Source organism: Lasiosphaeria miniovina (assembly GCF_030549165.1).
Source record: "Lasiosphaeria miniovina strain SMH2392-1A chromosome Unknown B0T26scaffold_4, whole genome shotgun sequence".
Taxonomy (NCBI): domain Eukaryota; kingdom Fungi; phylum Ascomycota; class Sordariomycetes; order Sordariales; family Lasiosphaeriaceae; genus Lasiosphaeria; species Lasiosphaeria miniovina.
In genome coordinates this window covers 3,480,820-3,498,543 of record NW_026848223.1, presented here as the reverse complement: position 1 = coordinate 3,498,543, position 17,724 = coordinate 3,480,820, and the positions used below count along the sequence as shown (strand labels likewise).

Below are 17,724 nucleotides of genomic sequence, written 5' to 3'. Positions count from 1 at the left end.
GTTTGCTCCCAGCCCGAACCGCAGCGGCAGCTCGAACCCCTCGGCGTCCCGCGCCAGCCGCAGCGGGCCCGCGAGGAACCCGGCGTCGCAGTGCGCCGCGCCGGCCGCCGCCACGGTGCCCAGCGCGTTGGCATAAATCTCGCCCATGCGGGCCACCTCGCGCTTCTGCTCGCCCTCGTCGTCCTGCACGATGCACAGCGCGTCGATCCACAGGTAGCGCATGCGCAGCAAGCGCGCCAGCACGACGGCGTCGCGCACCGTCGCGGGCAAGGCGGCGAGCGGGATCCGCCGCCGGTGCGCCGCCGCGTTGCGCCGCACCGTCCGCAGCTGTGTGGCTCTCGCGGTGTGCCCCCAGCAGTAGCTCAGCGCCACGTACCCGGCCGGCGGCTGTCCTTTGCACTCGACCAGCTGGAGGTCGGGAGCGATCGCCGCCGCGTCCAGGTCTAGCAGCCGCAGCGGCATCTTGTCGGCCGCGGGCGGAGCGTGGCACTCGGGGTGCGATGCGTCGCATGTGGCGATCCAGCCCTGGATGCACTGGACCGTCGAGTCCAGCAGCGTCGGCCGCGGCCGGTGCGGGATGTAGGCTGCCGCGGGGGTGTCTGGGGATATGTGAATGTTGAGTGGTGGTCAATAAGCTAAATAGCCGGGGCTTCAGTGAAACAGGCTCACCCTCGAACGCAGCGAGATCGAAGAAGTCGCTACCAAACAGGGATGGGGAGGAGATGTTCAACTTAGCCCAGCCTTCACTAGTCAGCAAGTAGCCCGGCTGCTTGGCCAGCCATTCGTTAAAGCCGGCGGTGTCGTCCCGGTCCGCTGCGTAGTGCTGGGCGACATGGCTGACGGTGTTGGAGAACCTGCCGCGCTCGAGGTGGAAGTGCAGAGCAATCGTGTCGGCGTCGGCGTCGGCGTCCTTCTTCTTTACTACCGCCCGGAACAGTTTCCTGCCTAGCGACGGCGGCCGCGGCTTCGCGCTGCTCAGGAAAGACCGGATCTCAGTACACAGCGGGCATTGCGGGCCTCCGTCTGGGTTGGGGGTGGATTTGTGGAAGGTATATACGAGGGGTGCGTCTGCTGATTCGCCGATGGCGGTGTTGGAGAAGGCGGCGCGACACGCGTCGCAAAGGACCCAGGCTGCTTCGTTTTCTGCGTTCATTTTCATGATGCTAGTTAATCTAGAATTAATTGTCCGGTGTCTACTTTCTCTTCGGTTTTGAACAAGCCTTCATCACGGCGGCGAGACGGGAGTTGCAAACCAGACGTCTTATCTCTCTGGTGGTGGTGGCGCAGTCTGCCCCTCTCACTGCTGTGCATGAAAACTGCCCAGCCAAGACTTTGACCAGCAGCTACAGAGCTCAATTGATTGGTCTAGGCTCTGTATTGCAGACTCAACCTAGGCTGGGCGCTCAGTTGGCGCAGTGGGGTTCTAAGAATAGAATAATCAGACTGCTTTTCAAAAGGCAATTTCCAGATGAGACACAATCTCGGGCTTCACCAGCCACCTACAACGGAAGCCTTCCAATTACTGGTATCAGCTGGACATTGAATGCTAATGATCTAGACGTTCTGAGGTGTGGATGTGCGAGCCTGTACAAAGAAACTACAAGACGAGGATCAGTGCTGCGAAGACTTGCAAGAAGAGTTGGAAGATGGAGGAAGAAATTGGGATTGGAATTGGTCCTGCGAGAACATGTTAAAAAGTTTGTCCCAATAGGACCCACAATTTGTTAAGAAAGTATATATATCAGGAAGGAGCACTGCGTGATTCCTTTGGTAAAGTTGCCAGTTATTTAAGTTAGTGAATCTTTAGTATTTGAAAACACGGTGCTGCGGGAAAGGCGCCCTCCCCCACCTCTCCTCATTTAGTTTAGCGCGGCCCTTCCATTAACCCCACGACTCTATTTCCTTCCGCCCAGAGATAAATAAGAATCTCTCCCCCCGGCGTCTCTTTCTTATGTTCTTGACCTTTTGTCCTTCTTCTCATATTCTTCGCATTTGCACCAGCATACAACAACGCAGCGGCCGCACTTGATCCTTCATTTCGGCTACGTCTCCATCCGTCCTCGTTCCCACTCATACGCCCTCGCCACATCGATCGCGCCGTCGTTGCCGTCCATCCTCACCAGTCCAGCGCACCTCGGCGCGCTGCTTGTCGTTTTTCGGAATCTCGCGACATTTGTCATTTCATTTCGATGCTCGCTCGACTCTGCCCTTCGCTAGCCTACGCTGAGCGGCGAGGCTTGCCGTGTTGAGCCTTACGCCTCCTCGCTCGCACATACATCCTCTCCCGACGCCGCCGCTACGTTTGCCTAGGGGGAACCCTGGGCGCAGCCCCGCTAGCCAGTCGCCAAAAATGCCGTATATATCGATAGCGTCATTATAATAGGAGGAGGCATTCCCTCCGAGAGATTGGAACGTCTAGTTGAGGATTCCATCGGCTCTGCGAATCAGGTTTTCTGAACTAACGACAGATAACCCTTTGGCCGTCTTCGGAAAGGGCCTAGGCCACTTTAGCCGATCATCTCCTCGCTCACTGCCTCCTTTATAAACTCGCCCCCTCCCTCTCGTATTCAACGTTGGTATAGTAAGAGCTCACCGAGCACCCTTAACGCGGTGGTCTCAGCCTATCGTCCCCCTGCCCTCCCCCCGGATATGTAGGGGGTAAGCACACCGACACCCACCAGCAGCTCAGCTCTTCAACTTGGTTCGCAAGTCGCGAGCGAGATGGGAAGAGGCTATGTCGATACGGAATCTTTGCTCATCCCCGCTAGCTACGGCATAGCCGCGAGGAAAAGAGAGGATATCCGAAGGGGGAGATACCATAGGATGCGGTCTCTGGTTACCTCTTATCTCGGCGGTTGTATGATTAGGAGGGACACGAGGGATCGTTGGGCTGACGGGATTGGTGGAGCATAGTCGTTGTTGCAGGAGATGACGGGCCCTGTCGAACCTGCCTTTTCTACGCGTAGAGATATATATTGTGTGGGTGGACAATGTGTGCATTGGCTAGCTAACTCGTGGAGTAGGAAATCTCCCTACTAAATGCGTGGGCGAAATCCCCAGGGCGGGGCTAATGCCCAGGTTCCCAGTCATGTGCAGGGTAACCCCGCCACAGCAACCACGATTTCGCGGCTACTCGTCATTCAGCCACAAGCGCCACTGTCCCTCCCCAAATGCAACGCCACGCCCCTCACCACGGCTTCAAAGCAAAAACCAACGGCATTGGCCGCAACGTAGTCACCTAATAATAATAAGAAGGGCTAATGCAGTTTTCAACCAATTGCATCGGCCAACGGCGGGGTATTCAAGCTATGAAGCAAAAACCATTTTCCGTTCAATCTTTAAAATCTCAAGGCTATGTACAGCAGCAGTCCAACCTAGATACAGCCCACCCGACACGCTCCTTACACCCATCAAAACAGTTGCTGCTTGTCGGCCCGCGCCGCTTCAAACGCCTTGACGAGCGCCGGGTACCAAATATTCATCATCTTGGTATCACCGCTGTCGTTGGGATGCACGCCGTCGCGGTTGTCACTAGTCCCGCTGTAGCCCGTATACTGATCGACGACCCAGATGGGCGACTCGGTCTTGTTCTGCTGCGCCGCCCAGCCGGGGATGGCGGCGTTGAGCTGCTGCACCTTGGAGTTGTAGTTGCCCATGCCGAGGGGAATGATTTGTGCAACCTGTTTTTAATGTCAGTTTTCTTGTAATCGAAAAGGGGATTAGTCGGTAAAAACATACGACAATCTTGATGCGTGGGTTATGGTCGCGCATCTGCTGGACGAGCGTGGTAAAGGCGGCTGTGATGTCGGCAATGTTCTTGTTCTGCTGCACAATGTCGTTGGTGCCCAGGTGCATCGTGATCACATCGGCCGGGTTCTTTTGCAGCCAGCCGACTAGCTGCTTCTGGTTGGCAATGTTGATGGCCAGGAAGCCCGAGTGGCCCTCGTTATTGTAGTCGTACTTGGTGTCGCGGCAGTTGTTCTCGCCCTTGCCCGACCCCACAAAGTCGACCTTTGCCCACTCAGTCGTCTGCAGCTTGTTCCACAGCTTGGACCGCCAGCAGATGATCTCAGTGATAGAGTCGCCGAACGGCATGTACCGGAGCGTGGCGTTTTGGGCGGTGACGGTCGTGATGGCTGCTATCGCGGCTAGCATCGCCCTGAGGGAAACCATTTTGGCTATTTTTCACGAGAACAAGCGGCAGGCAGACCGAGTTGAAGCGGCTGAGTCGGTGGGTTGACGTGGTGTTGGATGACGACTCAAGAGGGAAGAAGTTGTCACAAACCCGGGGCGGGTTCCCCAGCTTCTTATGAGCTCGAGCCGGTCCGGCTTCCGATTGCTCAATTGAGAAGATATCGTGGCACCGGAGCCGCATCTCCTTTGCAGACACGCAGCAAAGGTTGTTCCTGGAATTACCCATCTTAGCCGGACGACGCCAAGACCTTAGATTGTGGTTCAATAAACAAAGTGTAAAAAGTGTTATGGAGGCTCTCCACGTTTCGCTACCCGTCTAGCTCTTGGGACTGGTCGGGTAATTGGGAGTGCCATGTTCCCACGCGGCCACTGCCACGCGACTATCACCTAATCGAGCGTTACCAGAACGAAGCTTTAGGTCCTTCTACGGGAACTCCCCCTACTTGATGCGCACCGCTATTTATTTTCTCCACGCGAGTGGTGCGGCGCACGGAAAATTTCATTTAGCCTACTATCCGTCCGCAGCACCAGTATGTAGCCTTTTTGTACTATCTATCTGAGTCGGGAAGTAAAACAATGGCAGCTGAGGTTGTACATGTTTGGCACTCTGCAAATCCCGTCTCATCAGTTCGATACTAGAACAGTTGTGGAACGGCTTTCCTCATCTAGATTACACGCCGCTGCACAAGGAAGATGTACCTTGATCGTAATACCTCAAACTACTACTGAGCATACCTAATCTTTACTGTCATCTCTCTAGGTCTTGTCAAAACTGGCACTAAGCGAACAATCAGTGCGTATATTGCCCCGGACAGAATACTGCGAGACCGTAAGATGACACTCGCTTAGCGATGTTCCATTAAGAGGTGTCTTGGAGGTTAGGATATCGACGCCAAATATCTATTAGAGCGTTTCTAAGAAGCAGGATAAAGGGCAGCGGGGTCGTGGAATTTCGGGGCTAAGGATCGGACGTCGGAATAGAAATCCATATAAATAGCGGAGACGTGGATCTAGTTTTGCAGTCCTTTGAAGCGAGTATCTAATTAAATTATTCCCTGAGACAGCCAACTGGTCCTTAAAATGACGCTAGCAGCTACTGAAGTTAACTAATATCGGCCATGAGAAACGTCTAGCCACTTCTGGGAGGCTGACATTGTCCATAGCCTAACCCGCAACTGTCTTATTGAAGAGCTTGTATAGTGCATACGGTATTGTGTTTACTAGGTGAAAGGTAGTTGAGTGAGGCGCTCGCACGCGAAGTTTCCTTGACGAGTACCGGTACCTGATGAATCCAACACCACCCTAGAGGATAAGACAATCGACACCCACTCACGACCAAACACGCCTCCCCCGGCCTACAAGTCCCCCAACAAACAAGTTCCCCCTCCGATCCTCAAGACCCAGAAGCGTGTCAGCTTCGTGCCCAACTCCACCCCACCAAACCAAGCAAACTAGTCCCCGTCTTCTCAACAAGGACTGGCCACCCCACCGCGCAGTGCGAGCACTCCCCTTGAGGGCGTGACGACAGTTCATGCTACGGCTCGACGAGTCTCCCGCGTTCGACGACTCCACGCGACACAGATCCTTATCTGCGGTGTCAGTCTGCCCACCGGAGGCCGAAGGCTTAGGTAAAGTCGGGACGGCACGCAAGCCTGCTTATCTTGGATTGGGCAGGATGAGGGAAAACAAGTTTAAACAACCGTCGGAGAGGCTCTACGTATCACGGAGCTCCAGCTGCCAGATAAATGCGCCGGGTTGTAGAGGGAAGCCACCGCCTCGCCACTGCGCTCCAAACGCAAACGACGCTCTCAAAACACGAGCGCCCCGAGCCGATTCCCCCCCCCCCCCCCCCCCGGCTGCAATAATCGACGAACCCGGGGCCCGCGGTGTTCCTGGACACCCCGAAGCTGGAAAACAGCAGTAAAGTCGGGAGAATGGGCTCGAAGCAGCTGAATTCCTTTCGCTAGCGATTCTGCTGCACTTGTGGTGCTGTGCTTAAGTGCTCCTCGACGTTCGCTCTCGCGCTTTGAGCAGGGCAATGTCGGTCGGAAGATGCCGGCTGCTGCTCGTGCAGGAGCAGTGCGTTTTGGGTTGTTGTTGGGTAGGAAGGGCCTGGTACGGTACGGGGATTTTCGGGGTTGAGGACGGGGAGTGGCGCAGGTAAGGGAGTGGCTTACTGTTGGACTGGGTGGTCAGTCATTGCATTGAACGGGAGAGGTGAGGAAGGGGGCTTACACATTTAGATAAACATCCTCCTCGCCTTAGTAGCTGCGCTACACTTCTTGAGGACGAGAGCTAGGGGTTACGTCTCTGGTCTCGGCTCTGGCTTGGCTGACCTCCAGGTCATGAACGAACGGTCCATGTCTTCCGTGTCTTCCGTGTGTTCGTCCCAATTCGTAGCGGCGCTGAAGAGAGACAAGCGATGCTGGAATTGTAGCCGCCAGTCACTGTTGGAGTAGCGGAGCAAGACAGCAGAAACCGCTTACCGTGGCTCTTTAGTCCGTGCTGAACGCTGCGTGCTGGATTAACGAGACTCCGTCGCATCCGCCATCCGATCCATTGCCCCGCATCGGTTCAGGCAACCACTCCGTCGTCGTACCGCGCACCGAGGCTGCTAGCTGAAGAATCGGGGTGAGTGCTGAACAATCTCTTGGTTGCCGTGCCCGGCTTCTTATCGCCCCTGTGTAGCAAGCCGTCGCGGCTGGGTAACTTGCCACTCGCTGGTGCGTAACCCCTGCAGGAATCAGGGCGTTCGCCGAGGCTGCGAATGCAAAAGCAACACAACACCCTCCCCATCGCGCCCGCCATCTTTGAGTTTACCATTGCGGAAAATACGAGCCCTACGTCCACAATACGCTGAAAACACACGCGCCCCAACGATACACTACGCGATCACGGGAATCACAGGGGGGGCGCTTCCGCACGCGCCCCTATTTGACAAGCTCAGCAATTCTCGACGCGTCAACAATGACCTCTCTCTCGGAAGCTCAGCAGCTGTTTTTGAATCTGTCCAACGAATGGACGTAGAAAAGCGAGGAATTACGAAAAAGGGAAGTCGAACCCACTTCTGCCAAGTCATAAAGCGCAAGACCGGCCGTGAGATCCCGGTTCCACCCAAACCCACGGTACATGTCAAAATTCCTCAGCAGAAAAATGCCGTCGATTGTGGTGTTTTTATACTGTTCTTCGCTGAGAAGTTCGTACTCGGTCCTGAAGGGTTCTTTGAGAAAGCCACCGACCGGGGAACGAGGGAAGATGACTGGGGCTTCCGGTCAGGGGAAATGCGTCTGAAAGTCTACGAGTAACTGCAAAACCACGCCATCAGTAACGATAAGCAACCTATCGTTATAAGTGACGATGAGATAGATGATGGTGAAGGCGACAATATGGACAATGGCGATGGGGATGTCGATGAGGTAGACGATAACGAGGAGGGGGATGATGACGATGAGGTGGATGATGACGATGAGGTGGACGATGACGAGGAGGGGGACGATGACGATGAGGTGGATGATGACGATGGGGTGGACGATGACGAGGAGGTGGACGCTGACGATGGAGTGGATGATGACGATGAGGTAGACAATGACGATGTCACCATGAGTGGAGAGACCATTGTCAACAATAGTAAGGACCTCTCTTCTTTTACCCGCCCGCCCTACTAAAAACTTCTTAACGGCAGGCATCATCCCGACCGGGAAAGAACAGCCCTACACTCCTTACAGCACACGTCGCAGGCGCTCAGGGCCGACATCGATCGATAGATAACGACCCCCTTGCACGTCAAACATAGACGCTTGCAGTTCGCCCTATGTTGTTCAAGGCTCTTCGCCGTGTCCGAGGTTCCTCTGTGTCATTCAAGCAGTCTTACAAGTTAGGGGAAGATGTTTGGAGAGTGAATGGACGGAGGGTGAATAGTTGGAGAGAAGATAAGCGGCAAGCCCGACTGAGCATTCGCTCTATTGTCGTTCGGCCCGTAATAATGTATCCTGCCGATTTACGCTTCTCCTTCGCCGGCAAATACGGAGAAGACGAAACGGGAATAATTTTTCTTAGTTCTGAGGAGGTAAAAGCTATGATCCAGGACCCGTGGAAGGTGGGTGAGTTTATAAGCTTGATAGCAGATGACAGTTCTTCTATTTAATAAATATGTTACACTGCAACACTTGGGGCCGGGGAGACTGCATGGTATCACGCATTTGTGCTAGGTCAAGTCTACCTCCAATTGAGAACTACGCCCTACGCAGTGCGGGTCCTTTAATACATATTCCTCAAGCAGGTATTTATTAGTAGGGGATTTTCCAAAGTTTGAAAGACGTTAATAACGTACGGGTCGCCCTCAAGGCATTTTGCCGAGGGAGGCAATAGCCTGAAGAAGCCCTATTATAGAATTTGAGAAGCCTGATTCGACGGAAAGCCTGACTAGTCTTCTCTCCCAACCTCGCTGCGCGTTTCCAACTTTCGCCAAATCTGAAAGACTTGCCCAAACCGCAGCCAGCAGCAGCACCACCAATAACATGAAGCTTGTTGTCGCCGGGTCCACGGGGTTTGTGGCGACCGAGGTTCATTCGCCAGGCGCTGTCCATCCCGGCCATCACGCCCGTCGTTACCCTCGGCCGCCGCGACGTGCCTACGCCCGAGAATGCGGGGCCAGCAATTGACGCGGCCAAGCTCAAGTCACTGGTGTGCGAGAATTGGGAGGAGTACTCGGACAGCGTCAAACAGGAGCTGGCGGGCGCCGACGCCTACATCTAGTGGGTTGTCTACATCTAGTGGGTTGCCTACATCTAGTGGGTTGCCTACATCTAGTGGGTTGCAGCCGCCATTGCATCTCCTCGACCAAAGTCAGACATGTTATTAACTCGATTGTAGGACCACGCCGCCACCCTGCTCGGCCAGGTCGCGCGCGGGTTCGACAAGGAGACGCTGGAGAATGCCGATCTGGAGCGCATCGGCCTGAAGGTCCTGCATGAGGCTGCCGCGGATGCGTAGATGGTGATTGTTGGTTGTGTTTTTGGGAAGAAATGGTTGTGCTTGAGTGACGTCTATAGTCAGGTGTAATTTCGATGCGAAGCGCAAGTCAATCCTGCCGAGTGCCGTGACATTTCGGCTGCTGGTTTCCCCACGGCCTGGCACTGCCTCGCTGCTGCATAACGTGAGCTGCAAGGGGTCGGCCCTCGGATTTGGGTGGCATGCGCCATCATCTCGCAGGAGCAGTGCTGTGTGCTCCCCGCATTTCGTCTCTTGTCCCCTCTGGTTTGGTTTGCTGCAGAGAGAAACATGAGACGGAACGATGGTCCGCCACGAAAGAGACCAGAACAAAGAGCAAAAGAGATGCCTGCTAACAGCAACGAGTGTAAATTGCCGACCATCCAATTTACTATGGCAGACTTGCCAAATGCCAACATTAATTCCCAGTCGACAAGGAATTCTATTTTAAGCCCTCCATTCGATCAATGTGGTGGCGGTCTAGAACTCGATCACAGATCTAGACTCGCGCGCCACGTTGTCCGCGGTGAATACCTCGCCTGAGACGCGCGACTCGGCAAACGGGCGATGCCAGCCTCTGGCGCAAACAAGCAAATGCCAAACGCACAACAGCAGCACGCAAAGCCACGAATTGTAGCGTGTGGCCAAAGCCCTAGGGCCGGAGCTGAGGTGGTGGCTCTAGGGCTGAGAGTGCCGACGGCCAGGGGAGCTGCGTGATTCGCCGAGCCAGGCGCGTCGCCGGCTGCCACCACCGCTCTTTGACTGCACTGCCCGGAACGCTGGCCGAAAAACGCCTTGGACTGCCTCTCCCGACTGCCGACCAGCGAGCACTCCTATTGGAGCCGCTAGATCTGCACCGCCGCTGTGGCCGCGCCGACCGACTAAAGCAAACCATCGGATTTGCATCGTTAACACACGCTCGACAGCTGAAGCAACCGCCCTGGGCATGAGCCACGACCCGGTCAACTTGAAATTTTGCGGCTAGAGATGTGCGATATAAGCCGTCAATCCGCTGCAATGGATTCGGCATTTTATTCACACTTTCCTTGTTCAATAGCATGCATGCACATTCAACTTGGTGATTAGACCACCGAATCGAAGTTTCTTTTTTGTTTCTTTTTCCTTTTCCCCTTTCCCCCTTTCCGCACGTAGGTGATTAACACCAACTCCCACCACACCAACTCCCACACACTTGTACCCAACACACCTCCGACACCACCATGAAGGGCGTAGCTCGCACACTAGGGGCCCTGTGCTTCCTGGCAACAGCACAACCAGGCCTCTCGTTCGGCACCATCAACTCCGCCGGCCAACACGCCGAGCACGAGCATATCACGCGCGACGCGCTGGGGTGCGCGCCCGGCGTCAAGTCGACGGGCGATTGCTTCGAGAAGCTGTCGATCCTCAACTTGGCGGGCGGCCCGAGCACGGCGGGCGGCGTGGGCGCGCCCGACTCGGACGAAGTGTTCAACTCGGCCGCGCACTGCGACGACGCCGACTTCCTCGACCACGCAAAATGGGGCCTCCCCGGCACGTATCCGCGGACGCGCGCGCAGGCCACGGGCGCGCTGATGGACTGCGTGGCGCACCTGGGCGGGCGCTTCATCGACGGCATCGCGGCCTCGGCGCGCCTGCTCGACAGCAAGGACGCCGTCGTCAAGAAGGAGAGCGACCTCGGCTCCAGCACGTGCACCTTCTTCTCGGGCGCGGGGGGCCGCGCAAAGTGCGAGGCGCTGGAGGGCTTCGGGCGCGCGCTGCACGGCGTGCAGGACTTTTACTCGCACTCCAACTGGGCGGACGTGGCCGACACCAAGGTCAACATCTCGCGCACCAACCCGCCGGGGCTGTCGCTGCCGGCCTCGTCCTTCATCCTCGACCTGCGCAGCGCCGCCAGCCCGGCCGGCCTGACGGTGCCTGACGACCTGACGACGGGCTGCTTCATCTCGTCGCTCGGCGATCCGCTCGGCGGCGCCAAGGAGTGCGTCAAGCAGGGCCGCATCACGCACGACACGCTCAACAAGGACAAGGGCATCATCCGTGACGACCCGTCGGTGGCGCTGCCGCCCGGCACGCCGCTGACCAGCGGCCCCGGCACGGCGCGCGGGCAGGTCGCGCACAACTTCGAGCAAGCCGTGATCGGCGCCATCGGCGAGACGCGGCGGCAGTGGGCCGACTTCCGCGCCGAGCTCGAGGCGCGCTACGGGCCCACCAAGGCCGCACACATGGTGTGCGCGCTGACGCGCGACGAGCCGTGGAAGGACTGCAGCGGGCGGCAGATCGCCGTCGTCATCGACAGCTCCGGATCCAACCAGGACACGGACCCGGGCAACCTCCGCATCGCCGCCGGCGCGCAGTTCGTCGCCACGCTGGTGACCAAGGCCAGCGCCGCCGGCTCCGACGCGCAGCTCGACAAGGTCGCCGTCATCGACTTTGACGACACCGCGCGCGTGGTCTCGCCGCTCGGCGACCCGTCGACAGCCTCGTTCGACGGCATCGACTCCGAGGGCGGCACGTCGATCGCGTCGGGCGTCGCGCTGGCCATTGACACGCTGACGGCGGGCACGGCGGCCGCCGACGTGCGCGACCGCGCCGGCATCGTGGTGCTGACGGACGGGCAGGACAGCGACACGTCGTCGCTGCTGGCCGCCCTGGACCTGGCCGCGCAGCTGGGCATCCGCGTGTCGTTTGGCTTCCTGGCGCCGCCAGCGAACCCGGTGCCCGTGGCGCGGCGCCTGCGGCGCAGCCTGCGGGCCGCGAGCCTGCGGCCGCTGTACGAGAAGCGGCAGTTCTCCGGGGTGAGCGACCCGCTCAGCGGCGCCGAGCCCGACGTCGTAGCCGCCATCCTGCGCACCGGCGGCATCTTTGGGACCATCACGTCGGCCGAGGCGCAGCGCCGGTTTGTGGACCTCGTCGTCTCGCACGGCGCCACCAACATCGACGGCACGCGCCCGGGCGCGACCAACGGCGGCCCGCTGTTTCCGGGCGTCACCGTCGTGGCGCTGCTGGCCGGCAGCGGCAGCAGCCCGTCCAACTTATCTTCGTCGTCAAACAGCACGCTCCCGGCCCTCAACGGCACAGCTACCACAACATCTCTGGGCCAGGGCCTGCCCGACACGTACACGTACCGCACCAACGCGACGGGCGAGCACCTCAACTTCACCGTGCAGGCCATCACGCCATCCTCTTCCTCCGCAGCAAACCTCACGCTGGCCGTCACGCTGCGCGACGTGCGCGGCAACAAGGACCTCGGCGCGGCGGCCGCCGACAGCGCCAGCGGCGGCGTCGCGAGCATCGCCTTCGACGCCGGCGCTGCAGGGACAGATCTGCAGCTCGTCGTGCGGGCGTCGTTTGGCGGCGGCGCCATCGGGCCTGCCACAACCAACAGCAGCAGCACAGCCGTCCCGCCCGGCCTGGCGCTGCTGTACGCGGTGCGCCTGGACGTGGTCGGCGGCGTAGCAGCGGGCAACGGCACCGGCACCGGCCCGGCGACGAACGGGACTGTTGGCGGTGGTGCGGGTGGGCTGTGTCCGCTGGCTGCGCCCGGCGCGAATAATACGGCGTGTTCGGCGCAGGGCGAGCTCAAGTGCTGCGGGTCCGGGTTCTTGACGTGCGATCACGGTGCGTATGTGTACCGCGCCTGCGGAGCTGGGACGGTGTGTCGCGCGGCCGGCGCGAGTGTGTTTTGTGACTGGCCGTAGGGAAGTGGTTGGGGACTTGGGGATGGGAGATGTTGTGGATTTGAAGGGAAATATGCATTGACTTGGTCGTTAAGGTATATGGTTGGCTTTTAGAAAGGAGTCTTGGCTTGGGGATATCATATCATATCACATCACGCGGCGTTGGGGTTTGTTTTAGCAGGTTAGTGGAGGAGAAAATGTCAATATCACTCTAGTTTGTTCGCCAAATTTGCCGTAGGTTGCTGGTCCAACGAGTGTTAGTCTTGCACAAGCATGAAGAGATGTAATTCGTCCGTGCAGCGGTCCAACACTTGCAAGGCAGACTGCATGCACTCTTCACGTGGCGGCACACATGAGACAGTGGTATCGACCGCCAACAAAGCTCCTGGTCTCACAAGTGAAACAGAGATGGCCATTCTAGCATCTCTGGGGGACCTCGCGAGCCGGACCGGCCACACGCTCAGCGAGCTCCAGCAGTTTGTCGACGAGAAGCCCAGCCACCATCAGACCAGACCGCCACAGTCGCTAGCGATGCCACTGCCACGTGTGGTCGCACATGCTGTCGCCGGCGCGGCTGCGGGGCGTGATCGGCCACCTGCCCATCAGCTACGCGCAGGGGCGGGGATACCCTGCTGTATGTGAGTGTGTCCCTCGACGGGCCGGCTGGGCTGGATAATCTTGAGCCCATATTGTACTCGTATTGTGATACAGAGGCTGAATCGCAAGAAGTTCGCCCTCAGCGCGCGCGTGGATGCAGGCGCGCGCCATGCCCGCCTCGGAGCGCAGCTCACTCCACACGCTCCTAACCGACTCGGGGCACACGCTGCTGGCGATCGCGGTGCGGCTCAGCGAGGCGGAGACGGCGGGGCTGCTGCTGGCGCGCGGTGCGGACGCGACGACGGTGAGCGGCTGGGGCCGGAATATCCTGCACCAGGCTACGTATGGGGCGGATCTGCGCACGCTGCGCTGTCTGCTCGCCGAGGCGGAGCTGGATGGTGTTGATCCGGATCTGGTGGATGACGTGGGCGTGACGCCGCTGCAGGCGTTCCGCTCGCTGTCGCGTGTGGTCGTGTCGGGACGCGAAGGGGGCGTCGAGGACGAGTTGGCTGTGTTCGAGGCGCTCGCCGAGAAGGCCCGCGCGCGGTAGACGGTGCGCGGCGGCGGCTCTGTCACGACGACTTGAAGAACCCGTGGGTCATGTTTGAAAGCAACTTACTAACGGGGCAGCAGGGGATCGTGTTTGACAGCCGCCAGCTGCTAGGTACTTGTTTTATTGCAATCCAACTCAACAAAGAACCAAAGCCATAGTCTATGTCCCTCCTTTCGTCTACACCTTCATCTACTCAGCCATCGCACTTCACACCCGCTCAAAGCCTAATCTTCAGCAGTCCTCCGTGTCCACCGGTGCCCGTAGTGTTCCCCGCCTGAGTGACAAACAGCTCGCACCCGTCCAGCGAAAGCTGCACGGCCGTGGGCGCGGCGACGACAGTCGCCACGCCCTCGCCACCAGCAATCAGAGTCTGCACACCAGCTGGAGTGATCTTGACGACGGACGAATGGTGCAGTGCGACATAGGCATTGCCGGCGGCGTCGACAGCAAAGTCGTCGTAGGCGTTGCTCAGCCCGATGGCGCCAGTGAGAGCGCGGATGACGTGCAGGGCGCCGACGACGTTGCCCTTGGCGTCGATGGGCACGCGCCCAAAGAAGCCGCGCGCCGAGTTTGTCAAGTACAGCCAGGCGCCCTGGACGCGGATGCCGTTGACGCCGAGCGGCAGCTCTGCACCGGCCGGGGCGCCGAGCGCGGCGGCGTCGGCCCACACGACGTCGGTGGCGCCGGTGGCTGTGTTGATGCGCAGGACGCGGGCGCCGGTCGAGTCGGCAGCCAGTACGAGGTGCGGGTGGGCGGGCAGCGACGCGAGGCCGTTCATCAGCTGCGTGGCGACAGGGATGGCCTTGGTGACGTGGCCGGTCGGCTGGCGCGCGTTGCCGCCTCCCGACAGGGTCACGACGAAGAGCGTGGCGCTCCCCGACAGGAAGGCGCCGCTGCTGTAGTTGCCGCCCGCGACGGCGAACGCGTTAGGGCCGACGGGCGTGATGCCCAGCTGGCTGGTGACGGCGGGGAGCGAGATGACGTCGTTGGGCACTGGGCTGCGCGCGCCCGGGTCGATGGACTTGAGCGTGTTGGACGTGACTTCGGTGAAGATGATGCTGCCCGAGGGGAGCACGTGCAGGTTCTCGACGAAGGAGTCGTCCGAGTAGAGGTAGACCGGGCTGACGACCGGCGGTGGCAATACGGCCGCGGCTACAACTTGTTGGCTGGCGCTGGCCAAGGTGAGCGAGAGCAGCACGCCCAGTGAGAGTTTGGATGAGAAAGGCATGGTGATGGTGGTAAGTTACGGGGGTAGAGTGATAGGGTGAAGGCTTTTCTTGGTCTGCTTGCTTCTCTTGCTTTGCGTTACGGTCTTGTTGGAAGTGTCTCTTGTTGCCAGTGTCTGCCGAGACAAAGCAGCCATAGACGACCGCGGACGAGACATTATATATGCGAGTGAGTGTCCAGGAAGAACTTCAGGTGTTGAAGAGCGTCGGTTTCCGACGTCAGTTCGATATCCAACGTCAACACCCTCAAGCAGAGATGACAAATGCCAAGCTGGAGCTAGCTCGTGGGTTGCCAAAGAAGCGCAACGGCCTAGCTTATCCAGACGGCGGATCCGCCTGCGTATCCGCGGCGTATTTTGCCGGGGCTGCTTAACCATTGCCCTGAATACAGTGGGTCATCAATTCCTTCGGCCCCCTTTCGCGGTTGTGGATGAGAATCGGCGCCAGCGAATCGACACTATAGAGCTGTAAAGGTTCTCGAGTCGAGTCGGAGGAACCATTAGAAGAATCGGGGAAACGTCTTGAACCAGTTCGGCCATGTGTTTGCGGTGGTTGTCTCATCGGCTGGCCACGTCGGCTGGCCACTACGTTTTTGTCGGTGATCATCATGCTTCATGTCTCTTGGTGGCGCGGTTCTTATATGGGTGTGCATGTACCTAACGGGCGATCTTGAGAGGTGCATAACTATACGGCGCCTCATTCAGTCATCGGCCACTGAATTGAGGAGGGATAGTCTTGTCGCTGAGTTGCTAGTTCAAGTTAGGTATCCGCTCGTTCTTTTTCTCCTCGCAACTCTAACACCGAGGGTTTGCTGCATCAGGGGTTGCGTTGGACTGGGCTGAGCGGAATGAGGCTGCCTGCCAGAGACCAGTGTCAGTGTCAGTGTCAGTGTCAGTGTCAGCTCAGGTCCAAGTCTAGTTATCGCATTGCCAAACGGGATTGCGTCTGCAACGCGCCGCAGTTCTATTGGCTTGCTCAGCGGCGCAACTGGAAGCGAGTGCCGGCCTGTCAGACGGATGCAGAGCTTGGGAGGTCTGTGTGTGGCGTTTGTCAAAAGCTTGCAGCGTTATTTCGTAGCCTGAGATAATTGGAAAGCTTGGTCATCGCGGCGTCCGGCGAAGTTAACCTGGGAGCTGGGACGGGGTCGGGGTTTCCTTAACGGGCCGTTGTGTCCAAAATTGACACAATGTGGGGCACCGTGGGCGCACCAAGGACGGATACAGTAAGCCCGTCCCGCTGCCAGCAGCCCGCACGGTCAACAGGACGCCCCGAGCCCACAGCCTTAAGTGCCCAGCGGCCAAATTGGCCGCGTTTTGGGGCTGGAGTCATCTGTCAGCGAGCTCCTGTAAGCAAGTCTGCGCTGAGAGGTGGGGCATGAACGAAAACTTTCCACCTCGGCAACATCCACTCCTTCCTCCCAGAATCCCCAAAAGCAGGCAGTCTTTCAGATTCTGGAACTTAACATCATCTCTTTTGCGCAGCCTTTTGTAATACGGATACGCGTTGCCGAGATGGTTTGTCTATCTCACTAACGAACTCCGAATTGGCCAGCCCATCATTAGCCAGCCCACCACCCAAGATCACCTCGCTAAAACCAAAAGCAAATCTTCAAAATCGATTCGCCAGCCCGTCCAGGTCCGCAAACAGCTGGCTCCACCCACCATCATCCACAGCCAAGGCGCTTCCCAGCAGATTCTCCCACACCATGCCCTCGATGATGGGGTCGGACGGCACCTCCGAGCCACTGCCGTCTCCATAATACTCCCACTCGACAGGCATGCCACTCCCGCCGACAGGCTGCTGCTGTGGGTCCAGCAAGGTCGAGAAAGACGACGACGGCGACGACGCGATGAACTGCTCTCCAATGCCCGCGACGATCCCGCTGTTCTGCTCTGCGCCGCTGGCGCCGAACAGCACCGGCGCTGCGCCTGCTCCTGCCCCTGATGGATAGTACGGCGGGTAGCCGTCGGCGAGGTTGGTCGGCGGCATGGCCTCCATGGGCAGCGGCAGCTGCTGCTGCAACTGCTGCTGCTGCTCGGCAATGGCGGCCGCCTGCACGACGCCGTGCACGCGGTACCGCCGCAGGATGCCGACCAGCTTGTGCATGAGCCCGGCCGCGATCGCCGACTCGAACGCTGCCTTCTCGAGCAACCGGCACGCCGAGACTATCTCGGCGCGCCGCGTCTCGTCCTCGGCGTCGCACCCCGTCATTGGCCCCCTGCCTCCATCACTGCTGCTGCTAGTGCTGTGATCCTCGTAGCTGCTGCCGACGCCGCCAGTGCACAGCGCCAGCGTCGGGTCCGCCATCAGCACCACGCACGCCATGAATACGTGGTTGACGACCGTGGCGCCACGGCACGGCTGCGGGCGGCGGCTCCGCGAGAGAGGGCTCCCACTGCCACAGCCACCGTCACCGCTACCACCACCGCCACTACCACCCTCAAGCGGCGCGCGCAGCAAGCCCGCACCGATCCCCAGCACGGCCCGC

General features: G+C 58.9%; 7 protein-coding genes across 7 annotated transcripts; 2 read left to right on the top strand and 5 right to left on the bottom strand.

Moving 5' to 3' along the window:
- Positions 1-96: 96 nt before the first annotated feature.
- B0T26DRAFT_622137 (heterokaryon incompatibility protein-domain-containing protein) lies at positions 97-531 on the bottom strand (the record flags this gene model as incomplete). Its single annotated transcript, XM_060436093.1, has 1 exon — positions 97-531. A coding segment is annotated over one exon (435 nt), but the record flags the coding sequence as incomplete, so codon positions are not given.
- A 2,879-nt stretch (positions 532-3,410) lies between these two features.
- B0T26DRAFT_645206 (SGNH hydrolase-type esterase domain-containing protein) lies at positions 3,411-4,155 on the bottom strand (the record flags this gene model as incomplete). The annotated part of the gene is made up of 2 exons (XM_060437693.1): positions 3,411-3,680; positions 3,739-4,155. The coding sequence occupies 2 exons, from the start codon at positions 4,153-4,155 to the stop codon at positions 3,411-3,413; spliced, it is 687 nt and encodes a 228-aa protein (XP_060296574.1).
- Positions 4,156-6,121: 1,966 nt separating this feature from the next.
- Positions 6,122-7,002, bottom strand: B0T26DRAFT_802810 (uncharacterized protein; the record flags this gene model as incomplete). The annotated part of the gene is made up of 3 exons (XM_060447068.1): positions 6,122-6,370; positions 6,531-6,641; positions 6,794-7,002. 3 exons carry the CDS (start codon positions 7,000-7,002, stop codon positions 6,190-6,192), a joined length of 501 nt encoding a protein of 166 aa, XP_060296573.1. The 3' UTR covers positions 6,122-6,189.
- A 578-nt stretch (positions 7,003-7,580) lies between these two features.
- On the top strand, positions 7,581-9,245 carry B0T26DRAFT_872161 (uncharacterized protein; the record flags this gene model as incomplete). The annotated part of the gene is made up of 4 exons (XM_060447955.1): positions 7,581-7,811; positions 8,770-8,948; positions 9,014-9,038; positions 9,067-9,245. The coding sequence occupies 4 exons, from the start codon at positions 7,581-7,583 to the stop codon at positions 9,184-9,186; spliced, it is 555 nt and encodes a 184-aa protein (XP_060296572.1). The 3' UTR covers positions 9,187-9,245.
- Positions 9,246-10,267: 1,022 nt separating this feature from the next.
- B0T26DRAFT_776718 (uncharacterized protein) lies at positions 10,268-13,036 on the top strand. Its single transcript, XM_060446620.1, has one exon. It carries the CDS (start codon positions 10,404-10,406, stop codon positions 12,879-12,881), a length of 2,478 nt encoding a protein of 825 aa, XP_060296571.1. The 5' UTR covers positions 10,268-10,403; the 3' UTR covers positions 12,882-13,036.
- Positions 13,037-14,227: 1,191 nt separating this feature from the next.
- Positions 14,228-15,238, bottom strand: B0T26DRAFT_676042 (uncharacterized protein; the record flags this gene model as incomplete). Its single annotated transcript, XM_060439924.1, has 1 exon — positions 14,228-15,238. One exon carries the CDS (start codon positions 15,236-15,238, stop codon positions 14,228-14,230), a length of 1,011 nt encoding a protein of 336 aa, XP_060296570.1.
- Positions 15,239-16,615: 1,377 nt separating this feature from the next.
- B0T26DRAFT_710846 (uncharacterized protein) lies at positions 16,616-17,717 on the bottom strand. Its single transcript, XM_060442001.1, has one exon. It carries the CDS (start codon positions 17,559-17,561, stop codon positions 16,845-16,847), a length of 717 nt encoding a protein of 238 aa, XP_060296569.1. The 5' UTR covers positions 17,562-17,717; the 3' UTR covers positions 16,616-16,844.
- Positions 17,718-17,724: the final 7 nt, after the last annotated feature.

Coding starts and splice junctions, on each gene's coding strand:
- B0T26DRAFT_776718 (XM_060446620.1), top strand. CDS start 10,404: ATGAAGGGCGTAGCTCGCACACTAGGGGCCCTGTGCTTCCTGGCAACA.
- B0T26DRAFT_710846 (XM_060442001.1), bottom strand. CDS start 17,561: ATGGCGTGCGTGGTGCTGATGGCGGACCCGACGCTGGCGCTGTGCACT.